The sequence below is a fragment of the Talpa occidentalis genome, unplaced genomic scaffold (assembly GCF_014898055.3).
Source record: "Talpa occidentalis isolate TD23 unplaced genomic scaffold, MPIMG_talOcc4v2.1 talOcc4.7, whole genome shotgun sequence".
Lineage (NCBI taxonomy): Eukaryota > Metazoa > Chordata > Mammalia > Eulipotyphla > Talpidae > Talpa > Talpa occidentalis.
In genome coordinates this window covers 121,738,886-121,765,962 of record NW_023605083.1, presented here as the reverse complement: position 1 = coordinate 121,765,962, position 27,077 = coordinate 121,738,886, and the positions used below count along the sequence as shown (strand labels likewise).

Sequence of the window (27,077 nt, the reverse complement as noted above, 5' to 3'; positions counted from 1 at the left end):
GGCCTAGTTCAGGGAGCATGGGTGCTGCAGTCAAGTGTTACTGTTAAGACTGGATGTGGAGTCACTGCTGCTGGGATAAATTGGGTTGTCAGAGAAGTCACGACATATTTTTCTGTTTTTCAATCAAAAATGCATTATGGGGCCTCCCCTGGTGGCGCAGCGGTTGAGCGCTGGGCTGAGAGGTTGCCCGCAGCCACTGTAGCCCCGGTTCGTTCCCCAGCCCCAGGCGAGGGAGCCACAAAAAAAAAAAAAAAAAAAAAAAAAAAGCATTATGACTTTTCCGACAACCCAATATATTTTATCAGCGCTTGATTGTCTTAATAAAGTAACACAGCGGCTCTTGCCTTGGGGGGCAGGAGTGCACCCTTCCAAACAGCAGCCTCTACCCTGCCTCTGGACATCAGGGAGCCCCTAAGCACAAAGAGGATCAGTCTGGGGCTGACTCCCACACCCACCCCCCAGAAAATGTGGCTGCTCTGAGGTTTTGGGTATGTCAATGGGTCACGCATGGAGGGTGGGGGGAAACTGAGGCAGCTTCCCAGCAGGTGGTGGTAACCTGGATAATCCAAGGTCAGCCTTGCCACACCCTGTTCTGAGCTCCTCCTAGGTGCAAGCCTACCCAGCCAGCACAAGATAACAATCGCAAGGGAAACCTGGGGGTGTGGTGGTGGAGGCCCCAGAGAGGAGCAGCTGCAGGCTGCATGGGGCAGCCTGTCAACCAAAGGAATGTGGGGAGAAGGAGCTGCACCCAACTTAAATAGTTAGACAGGTGTAGGGAGAACATGGGGTACAGACCTGCGGGTCTGGGCTTGGGATCAAGAGCAAGGTCACAGCCAGGAGGCCAGGCAGAGAGGTGGGCAGAAACCTGGTCAGAAGCAGGAATTTGGACTTTATCCGTAGTCACCAGGAGCAGCTGGGGCAGGAGGGGAAAGGGAATACAGGTCAGGAACAGCTGGTCCTCGCAGCATTGGGGAACGGTGGGCCGCTCTTCCCATGCCCTCAGCATGGCAGGACTCCTGGTGTGTGGATCCCCTGTGCACGTGAGCCCAGGTGTGGATCCTCTCCAGCCCACCCTGCGGGTTCTCCTGCACCTCCCACCAGGTCCTTGGGGTGTGGAGTCCTCCCCACTCATGGTCCTGCATTCATATGGGGCCCCCTGGCCCCTAATTATGCAGAACTAGGGTCTTCAGCCTAGTGGGCCTGGAACCAAGGGCCCAGCCCCTGCCTGTCCAGCCGTGTCCAGTCAGCCCTCCAGGCCTGAGTCAGTCTAGTGGGTTGTGGTTTCCGGTCCACTGCAGCCCGGCCCCGCCCAATTCAATTCCCTGCTGGTTTGACCTCGAACTCTCACTGACCCAGAAGAGTCATTTCCTTAAGGGTTTTCCCTCCCTGTCCCGGTCCCAAGTTTTGTACCTTGGCTGCCTGTTTGCAAATCCTGTGCTGACTCCCCTGTTCCTGAGCTGCGTGGCCTCTGGCAAGTTATTTCACCTCTCTGTGCCCTGTTTTCTCCAAGTATTGTGAGGATTGACCTAGAACAGCCTGGAAGTAAAGACTCACAGGGCAGCCTCCTGCCCTGAGGGCAGGTCCGGTCTCAGCCCCATTGTCCACAGGGTGACCTTCGGAAAGACACAATCTGCGCCTTGATTTCCAGAACATGTTCATCAAATAATTATTGTGGGGAATCATTCAATCATTCATTCAGTAAAAATTCAGAGCTGGCTTTGTGTCAGGCAGTGTGCTAGGCTCTGGAGACATGGTGATACACAAGCCAGCAAAGAACTTGCCCTCCTGGAGTTTCCATTCTAAGGGAAAGAGATGACAGCAAGTAAATAATTAAACTGGAAACTCTCGGCTGGTAGGATAAAGAAGAGGATTTAGCAGGTGATGTGATTTTGGCTGAGAGGGTGTCCTCTTATTTCCATTCTGCTCTTTTCCCATGTAATAGAAAACCCTGGACTCATGACTTCCTAGAATAAAGACTACGTCTCCCAGGCTTCATTGGAGCTAGGTATTGCCATGTGACTTAGTCCTGACTAATGGGGCATAAGGAGAAGTAACAGCCAGGAAATGTCCTTCAAGTCCAGGCACATATTTCTTATTTATTTATTTATTTATTTATTTATTTATTTAGTATTTTTTTTTTTAATAGAGGCATGTTTTTTTATTTATTTATTTTGTTTGTTTGTTTTTGTTTATACATGCACTGGGTACAGTCAGAAGTGCGGGAGGGTGAGAGAATTCACCAGAGCCAGAGCGGGGAGCAGAGCAGGCAGAGGGACCGAAGTACACTGCTGAGGGGAGCAGCGGGCAGCAGGAGAGGTCTGCGCGCCATGTGGGACCCTCCTCTGGTGGCCGGGGAGCAGCCGGGGATCGAACCGGCACCGCAGAGGCCGCGGGCAGCTTCGCAACCCAGCGCTCAACCGCTGCGCCACCGGGGAGGCCCCAGGCACATATTTCTTTCTCTGTTCACCCTGCTGGCTGGAATGCAGAGGTGATGGCTGAAGCTCAAGCAGCCTCAGGGAACCATGAAGAGAAAGCCACCTGTTGAAAATGACACAGGACAGGGGCCTCCCTGGTGGCACAAGGGGTTAATATACTGCACTATGAAGCTATCTGCAGCCACTGCAGCACAAGTTCGATCCCCGGCCAGGGAGGTCACCCACATGGCACAGCATACCTCTCCTGTCTCGCCCGCTGCTCCCCTCAGCAGTGTATTTCAGTAGATCTGTTCTGCTCCCCACTCTGTCTCTGGTGAATCCTCTCAACCTCTGCATCTCTGGTCTGTACCCCAGCTCTTGTCTCTTGTATGCATAAACAAATTTAAAAATCTTAAAAAAAAAAAAGACACAGGACAGAAGATGCCTGGGCAGGCCCACCCCACTCCCACCCCCAACCTTGCAGAGCACCGTACAGCTCAGGAGATGGACTAGTGAGAAATAAACTCCTGCCTTGGTTAAGCCACTGAGATCTGGGGCTTTCTTTCACACACAGCCCAGCCTGACTTTCAGTGGTGCAGTGGCTGGAGGCAGCTCTCACTGGGTGGTGGTGGAAGGCTCCTTGCAGGGGGTAACATTTGACCTGAGGCCTGAACGTGGAAAGGAGCCAGGCCTGAAGAAACCAGGAAGGGGCATCCAGGTGGGGTGCGGTGGGGGAGATAGGCAGGGATGGTGATAGCACCTCAGCAGAGCAGAAAGAGGGGTGAGCAGAGGGCAGGGGAGCCCAGGCTAGGGCATGGGTATCACTTTGTTTATACCATGAAGGTCTTTGTGTAGGGAGAGCTGTCATTGGATGTGTGTTTCTGGAAGGTAACTGCTGAGTGGCACCTGCATTGTACAGGGGCCGAGGGAGGCCGGGTAAGACTCCTGGAGTGTTGGGGGAGCAAGATGGTGGGCCCAAGGAGAGACAGTGGGGATGGACAGAAGAGGATGGAGAGGTGACAGCAGAGTAATAGGACGGCCGTGGCTGGAGCAGGGCGAGGGAGAGAGAAGAATCAGGGAGCACCTTGGTTTGGGGCATGGGGAATCCAGTGGGTGAAGACTGGAGGAGGCCCTGGGTTGTTTCTGTGCTTGTTTGTGTTGAGAGGAAAAGGTTAGAGTTAAATAAGACTATGGATGTGTCACTGTGCTGCCACTCTCAAATATTAACTGTCTCTGTGCTTTCAGCATTGGGGTGAGGGATAGATTTTTTTTTACCAATTCCACTCAAAGTCAATAAACACATATGAACAGGCACAGTGGACAGAATCCGGGCTGGGTTGCAGGGACTGAGTGGTGGTTCCTGTCCTGGGCTCACAGTCTGTGGAGAGAGATTCGGGACTGTGGCTCTTCCAGCAGTGCATGGATAGGCCGTGATAAGTGGGCTCAGGGCTGAACCCCTCAGTCTGCCGGGGCTGAATCCTAAAACCCCACCAGGCCTGCGAGGGCTGAATGCTGAAGGTCGCAGGTTAGGTCCAGCAGATGTGAAAGGAAGGTGCTCAGAAGGGAACATGTAAAACCCCAGAAGCCAAGGAAGCATGGAACCTTCTAAGAAGGGCCAGTGTTGAAAGTGAGAGCACCCAGCCCTGCCTTGAGGCCCCTGGAGCAGATCCTGCTTCCCAGGACACCCCATCTCACTGGCCATGGAAGAGTGGGTGTGAGGTCTGGATCCTCCTTCAGCCTATGAGGCCTGAGCTTCTTCAACACTTCATTGCCCAGTTCACTGCAAACAACAGGTCACCCAGTGGCCATCAGACCTCCCCCTCCCACCTGGAGGCTCAGCTTGTACCTTTGGGTCGAGAGAGAGAAAGAAACCCCCACGCCTCTCAGAGAACTGACCATGTCTCAGGATGACCAGGAAGAAGAAAGCCTCTGTCTCTTCTGGAGGCCCCCGCTTCCTCACACGGGGTCTCCCTCGGGTGCAGCTGCCCCACCCGTGGCCTGGGCTGCATGTCCAGAAGTCGGGAGGGTAGAGAGCCAAGCCAGTCACCTTGCAGGATGGGTTACTGCAGGTCTGGGGCTTTTGCCGACACCTGGCCTTGGCTCCCAACCTCCTGCGAGTGCCTGCCTGGACAAGGAGACCCCGGACCTTGGGGAGGACAGCCCGGCCGCTCTCTCCTTTGGGCTCTAGGACACAGCAGCGGAAGAGGAGGACCAGGGGTAGGTGCGGGGCCCTGCAGGTCAGTCAGTTCTCTGAAACACTAGACTTTCTGACCACCGCTGCCCAGCCCTGGGACGCGGCTCAGGGGAGGCCAGTCTCTCCTGTCTTGTGCCAGGCGTGCGGGAGCCTGCGGATGAGCCGAACTGACCAAGTCAACACTGGAATAAAATGAAGCGAGCGGTTGCTTCTTCCTGGAAAAGCATCAGCAAGTCAACATGATGTCGGGCAGATCTGGGGAAGCGTCCACACTCGGTCAGGGCCACACGAATGACCTAGAACATGTGGTGTGAGTAGAAAGGACCAGATGTCAGTCTGCTCTGTTGTGGCCTGGCTGTCTGGTGGGCTGCCAGGGGAGCAGCCTCGGAGCAGCCTAGCCGCCCTGGCTCCTCCTAGGCCAGGTGTTCTCATTTGTCATCCTCTTCTTGGCGCCCCCCATGCCCCCCAACCTGTCCAGTCAGCTGTCAGTCCTTTCTGGGGCTGCAGGGAGGTGCTCCCCGCTGTCTCCTGCACTGGGCTGCCCCCGGCACAGAGATTGGGTCCCGGGCCCTCTGGGCTGTGGCAGGAAGGCAGGGCCTCCGATTTGGCATTCACTGCCACAGGCCACAGGAAGCGGCCCCATCTGAGCTGGGGTTTGGGACAGATCCCACCAACCCTGCAGGGGGAGGAGGCACCCCCTTCCTTCAGCCAGGGCCTCTCTGTTCCTGGCTGGCGTGGGAGCTGAGAGTGGTAGGAGGGAGCAGGGTGCTTAGCATCAGGCAGCCTGCCAGGGCCAGGCGCGAGTCCAGGCTCCACCAGCCGGGCCTGGGGTGAGCGCCTATCTCTCCACCCTTAGCGTCGTCGGCTGTGAGAGGGGACACCAGCAGCAAACAGTGCCCTCCTCAGAGGGGCTTGGAGAGCTCAGACAGATAACGCACACGAAGGCTGGCTGGGCGCCTGCACGCAGCTGGTGGCCGTCCTCGGTCATTCTCTGTACTGGGAAGCCACTTGGGCGCTAGTGTCCTCCTCCGTAAGATGGGGAGGCTGGAAGGGTAGTGTGAACACCAGGTGAAACCCCCACACACACGGTGTAAGGAACAGAAGCCCCCCGTAACTGGAGCATGCTGGTCCTGGGCCCCTGGACTGCCCTTCCTTTCGGGGCCAGGGGCTATGGCACCCAGGAAACAGCTGTGGAGTTGCTGCATGCGCTGTCTCTGTCCTTATCTCTGAGTTCGAAACTGAAGTGGGGGACCCCCCAGCTGGCAGCCACAGAATGGGGCTTCCAGTGCGCAGATAAGAACGCCCAGAGAGGGCAGGTAGCTGCCCAGGGGCAGCTGGGGAGCTCCCTCCCTCAAGCCCAGAGCGGCAGCCACAGCACCCCCTTTCTGTCTGCATTCAATCCCTTCATTCCTGCTGCTCTGAATTCATCTTTCAGTCTCTGGCTCTTTGGCAACCAGAGCCCAGGCCTAGGTGACTGGCTTCAGCCTCCTCCAAGAGCAGAGCTGCCCGGCTGGGGGGTGTGGGGATGGGCGGAGTGGAGGCTGAGAATGCGGGTGCTCTGGCCCTGGGGCCCTGGGCCGGGCTCCCCACAGAGGAGCCAGTGTGCCCAGACATTGGCGCTTTGTGAGCTGGGAGCTGGGACAGTTGTTTTTGTTGACCTGACATTGTTTCAGGTTGACTGAGCAGCAGCGTCTTAGCGCCCAGGGGCCAGCACTTTGGAGCCAGCCGGGGTCTTGGGGAGAGGGTGGCTGGGGCGCCTGGGTCTGGGGCACAAAGAGAAGGAGGCTGTCTGGGTCCTGGGAGCACCGAGTAGGTCCCTGTGGGCAAGGCAGCTGAGGGAGCTGAGTCTGAGGGAGGACACCCCAGAGCAGGAGGAGACAGCCAAGCATCTTGCGGCCAGAGGAAGGGCAGGGCAATGGCATCAGAGGTTGGGCCAGAAACCCTGGGAGCTCCAAGAACCCAGCCATCACCCCTTAGTCCATGGGCCCCAGGAGAACCCCAGGGACCAAGAGAGCCGCAGAATACATTGGTGCTGGCTGACCAGGGTGGGGTGGGCCCAACTCACAGCTGTCCAGATGTGGGTGGGAGATAACTCTGTTTACTGGGCGCCCAGCAGGAGCGTGGCAGGGAGGGGGAGTGGGTGAAAAGGGGCTCAGGGCCCATGGGGCGGGCAGATTAGGAGGCGGGGGCATGAGTCAGGGGTTTGTGAGCTGCCCCGGGGCGCAGCACCAGAACCTGGTGCTGTTAGAGCAGGTGTGAGCTCAGCCGGTCACAGAGGGCACCACCGCTGCAGGAGGTTCCGGGGGACCCCAGGCTTGTGAGCAGGTGAGTAGAGCCGGGAGGGGCTGGGGAGGTCTGCGCATCTGTCCTGAGGGTTTTTGCAGGTGCCTGGCCTGAATCTATGCCCAAGTAGGCATAGCCACACAGACCTCCAAGGGGGGTGCAGGTGGGTGGGGGAAGCACAGCACCATGTGTTGTTTCCCCTAAGGGCACAGGCCCGCTGGCATCTGGGCTGGGAGTGTCAGGGAAAAAACTGCACGTGGCAGCAGAAGCGTGTGTGGCTGCGGGTGGGGGAACAGTAAAGCCGATTCCCTCCAGGTGTGGGTCCTTGTCAGGTTCTTATTTACCAGCCCTTCAGATCCCCCAGACTTCGCTCTCACCTCTAGCCCACTCTTTCCAACCAGGATGGGGATCCCCAAACCACCCCATCTCCCAAAAAGGAGAAAAACCATCAGTCCCATTTGGGAGTCTACCAGGGTGACCTGGCATTTGGGGGGAAAGGAAGTGTCCTCACCACTGGAGGATCTCAGAGCACTTAGGCTAACTCCGTGGGGATTAAAGAAAAATCAGAGAGGGGTAAGGAGAGCAAGTCTGGCCTGACTCCCCAGCAGCCCCGGTGACGAGAGCAAACACTGACAAGGGCTTCCTGAGCCCACTCTGGCCTCCCGCACAGGGTAGGAACCCAGACTCCAACAGTCTACGAGGTCTCCTTGTGACCCCATTCTACAGCGGAGAAAACTGAGACAGGTTGAGTCACTTGCTCGAGGGCACACAGGCCATGTAGGTAGTGAGAGGGATTTGAACCCAGGCCGTCTGACTCCAGAGTCCGTACTTTATTATTTTTTAAGATTTATTTATTTATGCATACAAGAACAGGGGTACAGGCCAGAGGTGTGGGGGGTGAGAGGATTCACCAGAGACAGAGTGGGGAACAGAACAGGCAGACTGACTGAAATACACTGCTGAGGGAAGCAGCGGGCGAGTCAGGAGAGGTCTGCCTCGCCATGTGGGTTGCTCCCTGGCTGGGCATCAAACTCATGCTGCAGTGGCTGCGGGGTTGCATCTTAACCCCTTGCACCACCAGGGAGGCCCAGAGTCCCTACTTTTAATCACTGTCAGTACAGCCCTGTGCAGGACAGGGTGACTCTGCAAAGGAGGTGCTGTACCAGCGGGCACATCACATCACCCCAGCCTCTTCCCAGCTGTGCTCTACCTCCTGGCTCAGATGCCTGCTCCCCTTATCTGGCCTTGCCCTGGCTGGTTGGCCAGGTGTTTGGTGCACTTCCAGACACGGGCAGCAACTGGGGGCCAGGTCTTATCAGTGCCAGGCAGAATAAGGTCTACAGCTGGGGGTGCTGGGTCTGTGGGAAGCAATCAAGGTCAAGGGTGTATCTGAAAGGCCCCAGTGAGCGCAAGTCATCTCGAGGCTCCCCTGCTTCCTCTCACTGCTGCCTCGGGACCTCCGTGGGAAGACCCTTGGTGGGAGGGGTGGCTGAGGCCAGGGTGGAGGCTGCACTGCCATGGCTATGCTGGCTGGCAGTGCAGAGAGGCAGCCTGGCCCTCTGAGTGGCCCCTCTTAAATGGGGGACTGAGGCCACAGTTAAAGTCACATGTTGGGACTGTGGTACCTAAAGCTTGGACTTCTTGAGGCTGCCAGGAATCTGAGAGCTGGAGACAGGGGTGGGGGGTGGGCAGAGAGGGAAAAAGAGGATAAAGATGGAAGCAGAGGAAGGAAGGGGATTTTGGGGACCAGAGAACAAGTAGGAAGAAAAAGGTACAGGACCAGGGCCCTCGAGGGGTGCTTTGGGGCCCTCTGTGGCCATCAGTGCCTCACCACCACTCTGAGGCAAGAGACCCTGCCTTTCCCAGTTTGTTGGGGCTCAGTCATGGCCCCTCTCCTGGCCCCAGGGCTAGTGTCCCCTTCTCCAGAGCCTCCAGCTCCCCAGCCCAGCCGTGAGCCCTGCTCTGGCTCCTGCAGACAGCCTGGCCACCCAGCGCACCTGCTCCTCAGAGCTGAGTTTGTCTGGGGGCCTTTATCCCCTGGATGGCGAGTGCTGCCAGCGAGGGAGCTTCTGGAGCGTGGGGAGCGTGTCTTGCTCATCTCAGCGTCCCGCTGCTCAGCCCCATGCTGAGTGGGCAGGTGTGTCAACCTGACCCAAACCCCTGTCACCTCAGTGTCCTGTGCTGCAGTGGGTATAGGGGGAAGGAAGTCCCTGCACATCCAGGGTGGGGCCACCCCTGAAACCCCTCACTCTCCCCGGCTTGTCCTCATTTTCCTGGGGTGGGGACACTTTCCTCTCTGCTGGAGACACAGCTGGGAAAACGGAGGCACAGGGCCAGGGTCTTCTGCTGGACCCTTCTCACCCTGGCTGGACCCCAGGGCGCCAAGCCAGCAGTGGGACACCGCTCCGAGTTTTAGCCAACATGTGCTTATTGAACACCTACTAAGTGGCAGCCCTAGGGGTGCACGGGCCAGTGGGGACTGAGACACGCAGGTCTCTGCCCTCCCGCGCCTTCCCTTCTAGGGCTGTCGTCAGACAATAGATCCACCGTGTGCACCGGGACAGTTTGTGAATGTTCGGGTAGTAGGGGGGGGCGGGGCTGGGAGCCCGGGGGAGGTGACATTTGAGGGGAGACTGAGAAGGGCTGAGGGGGAGGGGGAGGGCATCCAGCATATCACGACTGCAGGTGCAAAGGCCCTGGGGGGGAAGGGGCTTGGTCAGGAGGCCAAGGGGCTAGGTGGGGAGAGAGGACACCACATCACCCCGCTTGCGAGGTGCCGCACAGACAGCAGCCATTTCTGTAGAAGGGGGTCTTGTGGAGTCTCTCGGGCGAGCTAAGCTCCCTGAAGGGGGAACAGTCATGCCCCTCGGGCTGCCTACTTGGGGGGCAGGCAGGAGAAGCTGGGAGAGGGCTGGAGGTGGGAGGAAGGAGTTGGCTATGAAGGTCACACCCGCATCCTCTCCAAACACCCTCCACGCCAAACTTCTTCCCTGCGCTGCCCTGTCTCCACACCCCTGCAGGCCCCCCCACGTCTCCACACCCCTGCAGGCCCCCCCACCTGCACATCCAGCCCCGTCCTCCAAGCCCCCAGCCACGTCCTTCCTCTGACCTCACTGTGTCCCACTGCGCGGGGTCCCCCTTCCCTCAGAGGCAATGCCCTGGGGGGGGACCAGACACCCCAGCGTGCTCAGCTGTGCCCCTCCCCGCAGGGACCCACGGGTTATGCTGGAGGCTCTGCCGCAGGCCAGCCGCACATCCAGTCAGCGCCATGGGGGACTCGCAGGTGAGTCCATGGGGCTGCGGGGCTCCCACCTGGGGACTCCTGGCAGGGGCCCGCACTCCTGTCCTCATGGGGGCCCAAGGGGATCCCTCGCAGCCCAGCCCTCATGGCCTCTTTCTGCAGGAGGATTATGAGGAAGGGATGGAGGAGATTCTAGAGCAGGAGGAATATGAAGACCCAGGAGCACCCGTGCCCCAAATGGAAGAGCCAGAAGGTGAGCCCCCTCCTCCCCTCTCTGCTGGGTCCCAGACAGGGGCAGCTGAGGAGCTTGTCCTCCCCTTCCACAGCGCCCCCCCCCCGTACCCCCCCACCCCCCTATTACACCCCAGCCCAGGTCTCCCATAATCCTGGTTGATTGAAGGATAAACAGTTTTGTTTGAAATGATCACAGGAGGTGACTGGGGGTGGAGGCGGGGTCAGTCACCCGGCACAGTGCCCCCTGGATGGGAGAGGGCAGCAGGCCCCTCTGGACAAGGGCGTGAGCCCACAGGCTGCCTGTCTTGTGAGTGCTGCCGCTGGGCCAGGCCCTGGGCCACTTCTAGAAACACCTTTCTGTCTTGGGGGTCAGGGTCCTGAGAAAGGTGGCTGTGGGGTACCCCTGGGAAGAGACATAAAGAAATCTTCCAGGGCTTGTCCAAGGTCTTAGGGGAGCCCCCGGCCAGCACCTGTTTACTGTCAACAGGGCATAAGTGCTGGCAATTGGTACCGAAGATAAGAGGCCCCTCTGGGAACTGAGGGGTGGGAGGGTGGGGGGAGATATAAGGAGCAGACCCCCGGCCCGCCCGGCACTCAGAGCTCAGCTTGGGGCTGCGAGCAGCTGCTGGGCTGGCGGGATCTGTGAGGCAGGTGGGAATAAGGAAGGGCTGTCCCAGAAGGTGGCGGGAGGAGACCCTGGCATAGGCCTGCGAACGGCCGTTCAGGACTCTCTGGTCACCCGGCAAGGACCCTCCCCCTCGCCCTGAGGATGAGTCCCAGGGGTGGCGCGCAGCACAGACGGGAGCCACAGTCTGAGAACAGGCGTGAGAGCCACAACCCACTGTGTGGCAGGGGTGGAGTGGGGGCACCGGCCCAGGGGCAGTGGAAGGGAGTAGAGGCGGCTCTGGTGCTGCTCTCGGGGCTCAAGACTTGTGGTAGGTGATACGGGGGGGTCTCGAGGCGGGAATTGTCTGGGGGCCACGCTAACTGGCATCTGGGTTTTCAGCTCATCCCACCGAGCCAACAGCCACCGACTATCAAACTACATCACACTCGGGCACCCACGAGGTGAGGACACTGCCCCCCCCCCAAACATCTTCCATGCTGCCCTTGCAACCCACCATTCTACCAGAGAGGAGCAGACAGCTACAGGGTGGGGGAATCCCACAAACAGGCTAAGAAGGAGTGGGGGTTCTGGGCAATAGAAGGGCAAAGCACACGCCCCTCTGCTGGGGCCCCCCAGGCAGAGAGAGACTGACTGCTGGAGGTCACAGCCCCCCAGCCCTTTGGCCCTGGCTGGGCAGTCAGGTGCTCTCTACGGAAGAAAGCCATGACCCCACTGGACACCAGACCCCCTAGCCAATGAGGAAACTGGGTCTACCCTCAGCTAGGCCAGGGAGGAATCACCTGGCCCCAGAGAACCCCAAGTGTATTCTGTGGCCACTCACCAATCTCAGAGGGGAAATACTGACCCAGTGACCCCAAGATTCCCTCTCCTTCCCTCCCAAGTGCCCCTTTGGTCTGAGATTCTCCAAATGCCTCTGAAATGGGATGAGGGGCCTGGTCAGGAAGTTGGGGGATAGAGCAAGAGAAGTGGGGTACACCGAAAGGACCCTGGAGCATCCCCCCTTCTCATCTCACTCAGCCCTCCAGAAAGGCTGTGACTCCCTGGGTTCGGAGTCTGACACCTAGCGCTCCAGGGCCCTGAGAACCTGCTGAGGGCCCCTCAGACCTGGGGTCCCAGTCTCCCCATGGCCTACCCTGGGCCCCGGGGACTAATTCAGGCCTGTTGGGCTGCAGATCTATGTGGAGCTGCAGGAGCTGGTGATGGATGAGAAGAATATGGAGCTGTGCTGGATGGAGGCAGCACGCTGGGTGCGGCTGGAGGAAAACCTGGGAGAGAACGGAGTCTGGGGCCGCCCGCACCTGTCTTACCTCACCTTCTGGAGCCTCCTGGAGCTGCAGAGAGCCTTCGCCAAGGGTGAGCCCTGCCTGGTCCCTCTGTGGCCCCTGCCCTGTGAGGTTTGGCGGGGGGAGGAGGGCCGTGGCAGCCACCAAGCTCACCCTCCACTGCTCATAGGTTCTGTGCTCCTGGACCTGCCAGAGACCTCCCTGGCTGGGGTGGCCAACCAGCTGCTGGACGCGTTCATCTACGAGGAGCAGATCCGGCCCCAGGACAGAGATGAGCTGCTGCGGGTCCTGCTGCTCAAACACAGGTGCCCCTGCCTGCCAGGGCCTGACGCCATGCTCAAAGGGCCACCTCCCCAGCCCACCCGCCGCAAGGTCTCCCTGGGGCCCGGATGGCTCCTCCTTCCAGGCCAGGGCCCACCTTTCTTCCATGATGGCACCTGCGGCTGACACCTCCAGAGAACAGAGCCTGAGAAGAAGGCCCTTCCTGCCAGCCATTCTTTTTTTTTTTTTTAGGATTTATTTATTTATGCATATATCAATAAACAGGAAGTAGGCCAGAGGTGTGGGGGGTGAGAGGATTCACCAGAGAGAGTGGGGAGCAGAACATGCAGATCCACTGAAATACACTGCTGAGGGGAGCAGAGGGTGAGACAGGAGAGGTCTGCTGCGCCATGTGGGTTGCTCCCTGGCTGGCTGGGGATCGAACTTGTGCTGCAGTGGCTGGTGATAGCTTGATAGTGCTGTCTTTAACCCCTGCGCCACCAGGGAGGCCTGGTGCCATCCATTTTGTGGCTCCACCCAATCATTCCAGATAGAGACCACCCGCTTGCGTCTGGATCATCCTTCTGGGGAGGCTGGTTCTCCAGGATCTCTCTAGTCTGGTCCCCGGAAAGTCCTACTCTGTCCCTCCCACTGCGTGTCTCCACTCTGCTGGGGGCCAGGCCTGAACAGCTGACTCAGCCATGTCCCCTGTGTCCCGCAGCCATGCCGGAGACCTGGGGTCCTTGGGGAGCGTGAAACCCGCGGTCCTGACACGTTCTGGGGAGCCCTCACAGCCTCTCCTCCCCCAACCCCCCTCTCTGGAGACTCAGCTCTTCTGTGAACAGGTGAGGATGTCCCAGGGGTGTGGGGGGAGAGTCCCCAACCTGAACACAGAGGCAAGTGAGAATGGGTGGGGGAGGAGGAAGCCCGGGCATCTCGGGTCCAGAACATTGGAGGATTCCCCTCCCACCCTCCTTCCTGCAGGGAGAAGGCACAGAAGGACACTCGCCATCTGGAATTCTGGAAAAGATCCCCCCGGATTCAGAGGCCACCCTGATACTAGTGGGTAAGAGGCCAGTGTCCCCCCACACTTCTCACCCCCTACTTTTACCTCCTGCCCTGGCTCAGCCTGCCTTTCCCTAAACCTGGCCCCATCAGTGCCCGCTTCACCTGGCCTGACCGCCTCTCCCCGCCCCTCCCTACAGGCCGCGCCGCCTTCCTGGAGCGCCCTGTGCTGGGCTTCGTGAGGCTGCAGGAGGCAGCGGTGCTGGAGGCCCTGGAGCTGCCAGTGCCCGTGCGCTTCCTCTTCGTGTTGCTGGGACCCGAGAGACCCAGCACCAGCTATACCCAGCTGGGCCGGGCGGCTGCCACCCTCATGTCAGAGCGGGTGAGGAGGGGCTGGCAAGGGCGGGGGACCCCAGGTGAAAGCCGAGGCCCCTTCTCCAGCCGGGACTGGACTGTGTGGCTTTAGCTTCTCTAGTTCGGCCCATTCAGGCTAATCCAGCTGCTTCTGTCCTGTCTGGCTGGGGGTGGCCGGTCCGTGTCCTCTGCCTTCGCCCTGCTCCATCTGCCCTGGTCCAGTCTGCACCACTTGGACCCTGCTCGACCCAGTTTGACCTTGCCTGGCCTAGTCTTCTCTAGCTCCCCCTGGCCTGCGGACACCCACTGCTCTGCCCCAGTCCTCTCGCCTCTCCCCATTCAGCCCCTCTGTCTCCCCAGAGCTTTCACAGTTGGGGTTGGAGAGAGGCAGGGAAAGCTCTTCCTAGCAAAAAGGAGCTAAGTGACACCTGGAGTCGAGTCCTTTCCTCCAGCGGGTCCAGGTCCCCTGAGCCTCTCTCCTGTCCCCAGGTGTTCCGCACAGAGGCATATCTGGCCCAGAGCAGGGGAGAGCTGGTGCAATCCCTGGAGGGCTTCCTGGACTGCAGTCTGGTGCTGCCTCCCACAGATGCCCCCTCCGAGCAAGCGCTGCTCAGTCTGGTGCCGGTGCAGCGGGAGCTGCTGCGGAGACGCTACCTGCCCAGCCCTGCCAAGCCCGACCCCAGCTTCTACAAGGGCCTAGGTACCTGCCCTGCCCAGCCCAAGGCTTTCCAAGCCCCCACAGGCCCTCAGACACCCCTGCATAGTCCTGTGAGCACCTGCCTCCCCTCTCCCCCTCAAATATCCTGGTGTCACCCCTCCCTGTCCTCCTGACTCCCAGCTGCCCTGGCCACTCCTTTCCCATCAGACACTATCCCTGACCCCCTCTCTCCACACCTCCCCCGTCACCCCTTGTGACCACGGTCTTGTCCTTCACTACAGACTTGAATGGGGGTCCAGGGGTCCCTGGTGGCCCGGACGACCCTTTGCAGAGGACAGGCAATCTCTTTGGGGGCCTGGTACGTGACATCCGGCGCCGTTACCCCCGCTATTTGAGTGACATCACGGATGCGCTCAGCCCCCAGATCTTGGCTGCTGTCATCTTTATCTACTTTGCTGCCCTTTCACCTGCCGTCACCTTCGGTGGCCTCCTGGGTGAGTGCCCCTCACCTCTGGTCCTTTGGCCTCTGTGTCAGCCCTGCCTTCTGACCCAGTTTGACACTCTACACCCTTGCCTCTGTCAGCCCCTGAAATGCACCTGGAAATGTCTCCTGACCTTGACCCACTGTAACTTCTACCCACAGGAGAAAAGACCCAGAACATGATGGGGGTGTCGGAGCTGCTCATCTCCACTGCTGTGCAGGGCATTCTCTTTGCCCTGCTGGGGGCACAGCCCCTCCTCGTGGTCGGCTTCTCGGGACCCTTGCTCGTGTTTGAGGAAGCCTTCTATTCGGTAGCTGTTCTGGCCCCACTGTGGCCCTGGCTCTGGCCCCGCCTGCCTCATGCTGGGTGCCCAGGCCCCACTTGTCTGACCCCAGCTCCCTCTGGCCACCCTGCAGTTCTGCCAGAGTAATGGCCTGGAGTACATCGTGGGCCGTGTATGGATTGGCATCTGGCTCATCCTGTTGGTGGTACTAGTGGTGGCCTTCGAGGGCAGCTTCCTGGTCCGCTTCATCTCCCGCTATACCCAGGAAATCTTCTCCATCCTCATCTCCCTCATCTTCATCTTTGAGACCTTCACCAAGCTGGTCAAGGTGGGGGTCCATGGGTGTCTGGGCGTGAGCGTGCCTGTGAGACTGCAGACACGACGTGAGCGTGTGTCATGATGCCGTGTCTGCGTGGCCTCGGCGTGGCTCATGGTGTGTGACTGTAATCACATCCATACTGACACCTGCTCTCTGTGGCCTGGTATTCTTACCATGACTGTGCACGAGAGGGCATCTCCCTGTGCATGTGCACATGTCTGTGTTTATGGCCACACAAGGAGTGGCAAATGGGCGAGTAGGTGTGAGACTAAATGTGAGGAACTGCATGCATGATGGGGGGCCACGGTTCTGGATGCTCTGGAGTCCCCTCTTCCCTCTCCTGCACTTGCTGTCAAGAGCACGTGTATGCTAGAGCGCCTGCCTCAGCTCTGTCACCCTTAACCATGCCTGCATTTGCATTTTATGTGGGGGAGGGTAGATGCTGTGATTGCTCCTGATTTTGTTGGTTGGTAGGTGTTTCTATTTCCAAGTCTTTAAAACCCTTTTAAGGAAACTTCTCGGCAATTCCTACCCTCCAGTCTCATGTCTCCTGGGTGCTCTCATGTTCATATGTGTTCGTTGCCTCCATGGCCCACCCACATACCTAGCCAGGTCCTCCTGAAACCAAGTTGTAGAATCCAAGGCCTCTCTATCTCCATGTCAGTTAAAGAAGATGGATGGATGGATGGATGGATGGATGGATGGGAGGATGGATGGATGGACAGGCAAAAGGATGAATGAATGATGGGTTGATGGATGGATGGGCGGATGGACAGGCAGAAGGATGAATGAATGATGGGTGGATAGATAGATGACTAGATGATGGGCAGATCGGATGGATGTGTGGATGGGTGAATGGAGAATAGATGCGGGGAAACAGGACGCCTTGTGTTTTTTTTTTTTTTTTTTTTTTTTGCTGCAGATCTTCAAGGACCACCCACTGCAAAAACATTACAAGTATAACGTGACAGTAGACCCCAAACCTCAGGACCCGCTGCCCAACACAGCCCTCCTCTCCCTTGTGCTCATGGCTGGAACCTTCTTCTTCGCCATGACGCTGCGCAAGTTCAAGAACAGCTCCTACTTTCCAGGCAAGGTCAGTGTATCCTCCCGACCTGCTCTTGCCTACACTGCCCTGTCCCACTCACACCACCCCGCCTCTCCCCTGCCACTTCCCGCCTTCTTCCCTAGAATCCCACTCCCAATTCCAAGCCTCCCCGGCCCCCTCCTCACCCAGGGTTTCACTTTTCTGGCAAGCCCACCTCCCCTTCCAGCATGCTCAGGTTGAGAACCCAGTGGGGAGCCAGAGATAGTTCTTAGAAGGGCGTGGAGAAGCTGTGGGGCTGCAGTGGAGACTGGTTCAGAGGAAGGAGAAAGGAGATCCACATATTAAGGTGCAGGACAGAGCATTAAATACTGATGGATGCCCTGGGAAGAGCAGGGCCCCTAGGTGAAGACGGGGCAGAAGCGAAGGCAAGAGGAAGGCGGGCGGTGAGGGCAACTGGGCACTGACACTGGTCCCTCACCTACCCTCAGCTGCGGCGGGTCATCGGGGATTTTGGGGTTCCCATCTCCATCCTGATCATGGTGGTGGTGGACACTTTCATCGGGGACACATACACCCAGGTAACGCTCTCCCCCTCCCCTCCTCACCCCTAGTTCATTTCCCCAGCACCTGGCCTCCCCAAGCAGCTTCCTCAAACCTGAAGTCAGCTAAATCTACCCTTAATCCCTCCCGCTACCCCAGGAGCCCCAGGTTCTTGCCATAGCCCCGCTGAATCCCTTTGGTCAAAGCAAAGACTTGGACCATATTGTCCTTTACTCCTTAACTCGAGGCAGTAGGAAAGACGCTCAGCATGAATCTCAGTTCCGCCATCAAATAGCTGTGTGATACAGAGCAAACTATACAGCCTCTCTGATCTGGTTTCCTCACCTGTAAAGTTGGGAATGAGAAGAGGTATATAAAGGGCTTCGTTCAAGCAGGGGCTCAATATAAGTAGGTTCCCAAGAGCCCAGGACGCTGGCTCCCCCTACCCCCACCGCAACCCATCTCCCTTCCCAGAGTGTTCTCACCAGCGCCCCCTCCTGCAGAAACTCAGCGTGCCTGAAGGCCTCAACGTGTCCAACACCACTGCCCGGGGCTGGTTCATACACCCCCTGGGCTTGTACAAAAAGTTCCCCGTCTGGATGATGTTTGCCTCCGCCCTGCCCGCCCTGCTTGTCTTCATTCTCATCTTCCTGGAGTCCCAGATCACCACGTAAGAGCAGTGTGGGGCTGGGGCTGGGAGGGTCTGAGGCAGGTGGGCAGGACAGGGAGGACTGGACTCTAGTCTTAACCATGTGCATGACCCTCCTGACCAGCAGGAATGATGGACAGGTGGGTGGGGTTGGTTCTGGCTTTGTGGGACCAGACAGTATATCATCTGGGGAGCCCTTTTCAAGAAAAAGACGACTAAATGAAGCTAAAATGTATAGGTGCTAGATCTTGGAAGGAGCCTCTTCCAGGGAGGCTCTCTACAATCTACTCCAGTAGCGTCTGGGTGGATCTGTCTGTGGACATTCTAGGAGGTGTCTGAAGACACTTCTGCTCGTAGAAGCTAACCCATCTGAGTTCTCATCTGGGTTCCCAGGAGAGGGCGGGAGGGAGGGAAGCAAGACACTTCAAGGGAGAGGGCAGAGAAGGACAAATTGAGGTACAGAGGGACCCAAGTATGGGAACGGGAGGAAGGGGCAGTGTGGGTATGGTGAGGGAGAGCCCTTCTTACCCTGACCTTCCCCGCCCTCAGGCTGATTGTCAGCAAACCAGAGCGCAAGATGGTCAAGGGCTCCGGCTTCCACCTGGACCTGCTGCTGGTCATGGGCATGGGCGGGATAGCTGCTCTCTTCGGGATGCCCTGGCTCAGTGCCACCACTGTGCGATCTGTCACCCATGCCAATGCCCTCACTGTCATGGGCAAGGCCAGCGCCCCAGGGGCTGCGGCCCAGATCCAGGAGGTCAAGGAGCAGAGGATCAGTGGCCTCCTGGTCTCCCTGCTTGTGGGTAAGTGAGGCCACACTCCCCACCATGCTCTGGCCCTGCCCTGGCCCCCAGCCCTGCCCCTGAGGACCCAGTGCACCTACCACTCTGCCCATTGGGCAGCCAGACCTCCCCACACTTCTGCCCACATCTTTCCAGCATCATTTACTTACAGGAGAGAATTCTGGAGGAAATGTCCAGGGCACTGGGCTGGGCTGTGAGCAGGGGAGGCGGCTACTCCTCTACTGAGGTCTCAAGGCATGACCCTGTATCAGAGTTCATCCGACAGAAGCTCAGTGAACTCTGGGTCCAGCCCTGTCCTGTCAAGTGTGTCTCCCTGTCTGGGTCGGTTTTCCTGCCTGCACCATTACAGGATTCGTTAAATGCCTGGATCTCTCGAGCTCAGTTGTACAAGTTACAGTGCTACAGGCATAATCTGAATTTGGGGGAGCCAGAAGGGGCACTGGGGTTGATCCAAGTTCTGGAACAGCTGAGAGTCCAGCTGAGTTTGGTGTGGACAGCCAGGGAGGTGTCTGTGGGAGCATTGGGGTTTGGGTAGGTGGAGGGTGATGGAGGCATTTGGGGCTGAGCTGAGTGACCGCTGATCTCTGTGAGCCTCTCTCGTTAAGGGAGCAGGTGCTGCAGGCAGGCAGGAACCCCTGTTCTCTCACTCACTCCCTGGGTGGCCTTAGGTTGGTTCACCTCTCTGAGCCCATTTCCTCATCTCTAAAATGGGGACGATACCGATTAAGAGCATCCATGGGGTGCCTATGTGGTCTCACTGTCCAGCCCCTCTGGGGGGATCATCAGGGGCTCCTGGGGCTGACAGTGTGTGGTTCTCCCCACAGGCCTATCCATCTTCATGGGGCCCATCCTGTCCCGCATCCCCCTGGCTGTGCTATTTGGCATCTTTCTCTACATGGGGATCACCTCCCTCAGCGGCATCCAGCTCTTTGATCGCATCTTGCTTCTGTTCAAGCCGCCCAAGCACCACCCAGATGTGCCCTACGTCAAGCGGGTACCCTCCTGGGGGGCCCAGCCTGGGTGGGGGTGGGCTACGGGCGCCGGGCAGACAGTAACCCCAGCCTCCGCCCGCAGGTGAAGACCTGGCGCATGCACGTGTTCACGTTCATCCAGATCATCTGCCTGGTGGTGCTGTGGTTGGCAAAGTCCCACCCCACCACCTCGCTGGCCCTGCCCTTCATCCTCATCCTCACCGTGCCCCTGCGACACCTCCTGCTGCCCTTCATCTTCAGGAACCTGGAGCTCCAGTGTGTGAGTGGCTGCTGGGGGCCTGGGGCAGGGGAGGGTGCAGAGAGGGCAGAGACGGAGACAGGACTCCTAGAGCTGGGGCGGCAGAGGGGTCGGGAGGATGTGAGAGGTCTTGGGCTAAGGAAGGCGGACAGGCATGGTTAAGGACTGGGACAAGGGTCTGCATCAAATCCTGGGCCTGCCCCGTCCTAGTGTGTGATCTCCAGCAAGTGACCTCATTTCTCTGTGCCTCGGGGCTTGCTCCCCTGTAAAGGGAGGAGCAATGACTGGGTGGTGGAGGCTTCCGAGTCACGCGGGGTGTGCTCCCCACTGTGGCCCGTCCCATGTTCTAGCAAACCATTTTGGACAGTGTCTCCTCCAGAACACAGGTCTCTGTGGGGTGCTCGTCAGGGTCCCGGGCCCCCAGGGGCCCCTCACCCTTTGGGAACCACTTGTTTAGACCGACCCTAGGAACAGAGGGAGCAGGATAGTTCTTTTTTTTTCTTTTTTTTTTTTTTAAAGATTGATTGATTTATTTATACAAGCACTGGGTACAGTCAGAGGCGCGGGAGGGTGAGAGAATTCACCAGAGCCAGAGCAGGGGGCAGAGCAGGCAGAAGGACCGAAGCACACTGCCGAGGGGAGCAGCGGGCGGCAGGAGAGGTCTGCGCGCCATGTGGGACCCTCCTGTGGTGGCCGGGGAGCAGCTGGGGAGCGAACCAGCGCTGCAGAGGCTGCGGGCAGCTTCACAACCCAGCGCTCAACCGCTGTGCCACGGGGGAGGCCCAGGATAGTTCTTGTGAAGATCAGAGGCAGGCCCTGTCCTAACCCCAGGGGAGGTCTCAGTGCATGGAGGGCTCATTGCTCACCCGCCCTCCTTGCCCCGCTCCTCCAGCTGGACGCTGACGATGCCAAGGCGACCTTCGACGAGGAAGACGGTCAGGATGAATATGATGAGGTGCCCATGCCTGTCTGAGGGGAGGGCCCAGGACCCAGAGCCCCCTCTGCCACCCCCTTCCCCACTTCCCCAGGAAAATCCGAAGTTCATGGACACCTCCCGGATTCCCAGATCCCTCCTGGGGCAGCAGCTGAGGCCCTGGGGCTGTGGGTGGGGGAATACAGGGGTATCTAGGAAATGTTCCCTAGCAGGAAGAATGGCCATTTTAGAGGATTTGCTATACAGTCCCTCCTGCTGCCACACTGAGGAAATCCTGTGCTGGAAAATGTAGACCCGGCGGCCCCAGCTCCTCCGGCACACAGGGGGCAGTAGCTAGGGTAGAAGTAGGTTGGGAAGGTCAAGTTCCTGCTGCTGTATGACCTTGGGCAAATCCCTGGACCCAGCCTCTGCTGGGTATACTGATGATAACACCCACATCACAGCATGGTTGCTGAGGCCCTAAGAGAAATGTGAACAAGGGCTTCTGTAAGCTCGGAAAGGACTAGTATACAGTAGTCATCACTCTTCTGCAAGCCTGCCCGAGGTCACACAGCTCCTGAGCCACGCCCTGGGCTTCAGACCAGGTCTCCTATGTCTGAGGCCAGACCTCTGAGCTCTACCTTAGATGGTGGCAGCCCCTGAGGACTCCTCCCTTCCGCTCCGCTCCCACCTCCTGCCCTGGGCCCCCTTCTCTGGGGCAGAGGGAGGTGTCCTGGTGAGGACAAAGGGCAGGTGAAGGCACGACCAGGCTAGGACTCAGGACTCCAAGTGCCTGCTCCTTTCACCCATGCCCTCATTCATTCGCTCATTCATTCATCACTAACATTAATTGAGGCCCTGGCTCCTGTGGACACAGGTGACTGAGACCAGACCCTGCCCTGGGGAGGGGGGTGGGGGGCAGCACACAGTCTGTTTTAGACTGGGGTGGGGGGAAGCGGGGAGGAGGTGGGAACACAGGGAAGAGGTGGGGGATGTTTGTAATTTATTGTGTATTTTCTTAGAGCTTTCAATATATTTTGGCTTCACACACATATACACGCCCTGGCCCCTGCTTTAGAGCCCCAATGTCCCCAACCCCAACCAAACTGAATCTTGGGGAGAACCCAGATTTGACCAATTAGTGTAGGAGTCAATGGGGTCTGTAGAATATGGGCAAAATCTATTTTTTTACAAAACAAAAATATAAAAAGAGTTGAAGGAACTAGATGTGGTGAGAGAGAGTGGAAACTGGGAATCAGGGTAAGACAGAAAAGAAAGGAGGTTGAGAAGGCCGACACTTCACCGTTCTAAGCCTCAGTTTCCTCATCTGTAAAATGGGAACAATAATGGTACCTACCTCGTAGGGTTGTTATAAGGATTCAGTGCGACAGTACATGTAAAGCACTTGCTTAGCGCAGAGCCTGGCCTCAGGCCTTGGAGAAAGAGCTCAGTCAACATTAGCTGCTGGATTGTCACCCTGATGGGGATGTCCCTGCCCCCTCCCTCCCTCTGCTCCTTGGTCACTGCTAAGAAAAGTGGAAACATGCCAGCCATGCTGTAGCGCTTCCCTGTGATGCTTGGGAATTGGTGTTGCCAATAAATGTATCTGTGGTGGAGTAACTGCCTGCTGGGCCCCCTCCTGGCGCTGGGGCTCCAAAAGGCGGACATGGGAAAAGTGGACCTGGTAAGGGGATGCAGCCCTGGGAGGGGCAGGAGAGCCAGGCCGGGGTGTGCTGGAGCTGGGGGCAGCCAGGGCTGCTGGCTCTGAGCCCTCGGGGTGGAGAGGTCAGCTCGTGGTAATGAAAGGAAGACAAGTTGACACTTGGGACCGCCTTCCTCTGGCCACAAGCAAGACCCAAGGTGTAGGGGGGAGGTGTCAAGGGGGCCTTGCCCCTCCCCCCTCTGTGCTTATGGATCCCACATCAGCCTCTTACTACCATCTCAAGCTGGCAGCACTTGGGAGAGGATCACCAGAGAGGAAAACCAGGTCGGAAGAGGGTTTGGCCATGGGAATATGACTTGTCACCGGTTCCAGAAGAGCGACTCCTCTTGACCAGCTTTTGCTCGCCCACACCTTTGTCCCTTTGGAGTCTCTGCCCCTAAACCCAGCCCAGGGGGCTGCTGGGCCAGATATGGCCCATCCCTGGAGAGAAGGCTGCCAGGACATAATCCCTCCACACCTCCCTTCCTAGTCCTCCAGCGAGAGGTCAGTGCGGGCCTGGCTGCCTGGCTTCCTTCCCTGAGTCTATATTTATTTGCTGTCTATCCCCGGCTGACCCCTCCCAGGCTGGCCTGGGTGGCCACCAAGGGCCAGAGAGCTAACATGGCTCCAGAGAGGGCAGTGCCAGCCACCCACCTCCCACACACAGCAGCTTCCAGCCCCCAAGGCCCTGGCCTTCTCCCCAGGGCTGGCCAGGACCCTAACCCCACCCAGAGTGGGACGGCATTAGGGAAATGTAAAGGCTGCAGAAATGGATGGGTTCCACCTCCGGGCTGCCTGAGACCTCACTTCCTTTGCACTTCCTGCCTCCCCCACCCCATCCTCTCAGGATTTTCCTTCTGCCTCCATCCAGCATGCCCTCCCCACCTACACACACACCCTCACAATCTGCAGTTCAGTGCATGGCTCATGCCATTCCCACTCTTTCGTGAAAACTCCCCCAACAGGCCTTAACTGTGGGAACAAGGGTCGCCCTTTTGTGGTTATGGGAATTCAACAGAATCAAAAACTCTTTACCTGAAGATGTTCTTTGCAAGACTATCTATGAAAGCAAGAATAGAAGAAAGAAAAGAAAATGAGTGAGAACCCAAATACTCAGAAATAAGAGCAGTTAGTAAATTACAGTAAATTGCAGCACATCAACACCATGAGCCCATAGGCAGGCTCCAAGTGATGATTGCTCTGAATAAGCCTTTGGATCAGTTTGTTGTAACAAATGGTCTTGGATCTTTGAGGCCAAGGTGTTTGGAATTCTAGCTTTGTGATTTCGCAGGAATTGGACAAAGAACCTCATCTCTGAGTTCACTTTTCCCCATTGGAGATGATCACACTGTTACTGAGAAGATAATTTGAGATCATATACCTCGAGGTCCAGGCCCAGTGCTGGCATTTAGTAAGCGAAAGTTCATTCCTGTTTCTTAAGTAAGGCACAGAGGGATGTAACCGTCCTGGTGACAGCCGTGCAGACAAATAGAGCACAGGAATGAGGGTTCAGGCTTAGACAGAAAGAATCAAAATGCCACAGGGGTAGAGTCCTAGGCGCGATCAGACTCCCCTCCCTTCCTTTTGTACTTTAGGTCCAGAGGGCTAAGTTAATCATCCCCTCGGTATGGAGCAGATCACCATTGATTATTCATCCCTGCACCCTTCCTTCTTTTTTGGGCTCATATGCTATTTCTTCTCCCCACCCCCATAGGAGCAACTCATCTGTGTAATATGTTCTTGAAAATATGGTATTGTTTTAAATTTTATTATGAACATTTTAATAATGCAAAATAGAGATAATAGTATAATCAACCACCATATACTCATCTCCCAGAATCAAAACTGCTCAAGATTTTGCCTTGAAATCGCACTTAAATCTTTGCCTAAAATGTATATCTTTTATCTTTCTCTTTTTCTTCCTTTGCCGAACTAAATCATTTTAAATCCTGAACATCATGCTCTTTCACGCATATATTTTTCAGCTGTGCACCTCTCCTCCCATCCCATGGAACATTTTCTCTCTCTCTTTTTTATAATTTTTTAAAAAAATTTTTTTATGCATACAAGAGCTGGGGTACAGGCCAGAGATGCCGGAGGTGACAGGATTCACCAGAGACAGAGTGGGGAACAGAACAGGCAGATTGAAGTATACTGCAGAGGGGAGCAGCGGGCAAGTCAGGAGAGGTCTGTTTCACCATGTGGGTTTCTCTCTGGTCAGCCGGGGATCAAACTCATGCTACAGAGGCTGCGGATTGCTTCATAGTGCGGTGCTTAACCCCTTGCGCCATCAGGAAGCCCCTTTTTTATAATTTCTGATTACAAGAACTGGGGTACAGGCCAGAGGTGTGGGGGGGGGGCGGTGAGAAGACTCACCAGAGACAGAGTGGGGAGCAGAACAGATTTTACTGAAATACTCTGCTGAAGGGAGCAGGGCACAGACAGGAGAGGTCTGCTGCGCCATATGTGGGTCAGCTCCACATTTTCTTAGTGCAGTGCCATCATCACACCCAACAAAACTAACAGTAACACCTTGGTATTATTACCATGCAATCCATAATCAAACAATCTGGGTGTGTGTTTCTATATATTATCAGAGTTGCCTTGTAGGTTCACTCTTCAGAGTTCTTCTTTTCCCCAGCACTGTGGTTTTAAAACACACCCAGGGTGCAGCAGACCTCTCCTGTCTCCCCCGCTGCTCCCCTCAGCAGTGTATTTCAATAGATCTGCCTGTTCTGCTCCCCACTCTGTCTCTGGTGAATCCTCTCACCCCGCCCCCTGCACCTCTGGCCTACACCCCAGTTCTTGTATGCATAAAAAATTTTAAAAAAATCTTTAAATAAATAAAACCCCCCAAGGCTGCTCAGTGAACACAGAGTTGCTTTAAGTGCTGTGCAGGGACCCATGGGGTCCCTCACAGTTGGCATCTCCATTCTCCCAGGAGGAAACACTCAACTGCACACAGCTCCCCTCCCGCAAACATCATTACAGTGCATGTCCTCAGGCATACCCCCTACAAAATCTGGTGAAAATCTCTGTGGGTTGTATAGTTTAGGGATGGATTTGCTAGGTTATAAGGTAGATTATGTCTCTCAGTTTGACTAAACTTGGTCATATTTTTCTCCACAATGTCTGCACCAGTGCACACGCCCAGAGGCAGCCCAGGAGGACCCTACACCCCCAGCGATGGACATTGTCCAGGTACTATCTCATTGTTGTTTAATTGTCATTTCTCTGATCACTAGAGAGTTGAGCATTTCTGCACACCCACACACACATATGTGTATCTTTTCCTGTGATTTGGTTATTGAGGCCAATGCCTTTTTAGATGTTGATTTGCATGAAATTCTGAAAGGTTCTATCCTTTGTGGTTTTAGACCTTGCAAAAATGTTGTCCTATTTTGTCACTTGGCTCTTAACTTTATCTACCTCATTGAAGAGAAATCTTTAATATTTATATAATTTAATATACCCAAGAGGAAGAGTCTGAAGTTGACTCAGCAAGCTCTAGGGAGTCAGTGCAGATTCCTGAATTGGGAGTAACATGATTAAAGTGATTCACCAGGAGGACTGGTTGCAAGAAGGCAAATTGGGAATCTTTTCACATAAGTGAATCAATAGCAGAGTAAGGGAACGAAGCCACAACCCCAGAGGACCTCCAGTGGACATGGGAGCCAGGCCTTCAACAAGGGTGATGAGTGTCTGCAGGGAGTGGTGGGGGCAGAGGGCAGCTGGAGTTAGGTAGGCAAGATTTCCAAGAAATTTCCTGAAGATAAAGTGGGTAAAATTTGTTCAGCAAAGTCAAGTGACATGGTAGAAAGCCTGCTGGGTTGGCAGGCTACCTGATGACCTCATACTAGGCACCTGAGCCCAAAGCCAAATGACAGGAGTGAGGAAGGAAGGGCTGGTAAGGAAGCAGAGCAGGAGGTATGGGCCAGGGGTACGTGGCAGGAGTGCGACAAGCAAAGAGTGCCCCACTGACTTATTTCCGGAATGAACCAGAGAATATTTTGCAGTCCAGGGAAGACACATTGATAAGCATGCAACCATCTAATTCTTTCCCTTTAAAATATCTTCATATTTTCAAATTTCAAATATTTGTACGTTATAAAGCATCTAAAATTACAGAACTATTGAATGCAGAAAATAAAAACCTCCAATAACCATCCCCCTGTAGCAACTGTAAATAATTTAGAATATATTCCTCCAGATTTATTTATATGTGAACACTAACTTACATATATATTTTTAGATAGGGCATATATTTCTTAGCAAAGTTTCAAATACTTGAAGTAAAAATGGATGGAACTGAATGGAGAAATAAATCAATCCACAATGATAGTAGATAACTACAACTGCCCTCTCAATGATCCATAGGACAAGTAGACAAAATATCGCTAAGGATATAAACCATCTGAACAGCGCTATCAACCTGCTCAACCTAATTTATGTTTGTAGAACATTCCAACCAACAGTAACAAAAAAATACATTTTTTTCAACTGCACATGGATCATTGTCCCTATTCTGGGACAAAAAGTAAACCTTAACAAAT

At 56.3% G+C, this 27,077-nt stretch overlaps 1 protein-coding gene across 1 annotated transcript; it reads left to right on the top strand.

The window, feature by feature from the left end:
• The first annotated feature begins 6,819 nt into the window (after positions 1–6,819).
• On the top strand, positions 6,820–21,715 carry SLC4A1 (solute carrier family 4 member 1 (Diego blood group)). Its single transcript, XM_037491864.2, has 20 exons — positions 6,820–6,933; positions 10,101–10,174; positions 10,295–10,385; positions 11,373–11,434; positions 12,167–12,347; positions 12,447–12,582; positions 13,260–13,383; positions 13,523–13,604; positions 13,744–13,925; positions 14,387–14,597; positions 14,837–15,049; positions 15,199–15,347; positions 15,454–15,648; positions 16,562–16,735; positions 17,176–17,265; positions 17,731–17,897; positions 18,426–18,679; positions 19,504–19,673; positions 19,754–19,930; positions 20,802–21,715. Exons 2-20 carry the CDS (start codon positions 10,160–10,162, stop codon positions 20,880–20,882), a joined length of 2,754 nt encoding a protein of 917 aa, XP_037347761.1. The 5' UTR covers positions 6,820–6,933; positions 10,101–10,159; the 3' UTR covers positions 20,883–21,715.
• The last annotated feature ends 5,362 nt before the right edge of the window (positions 21,716–27,077 follow it).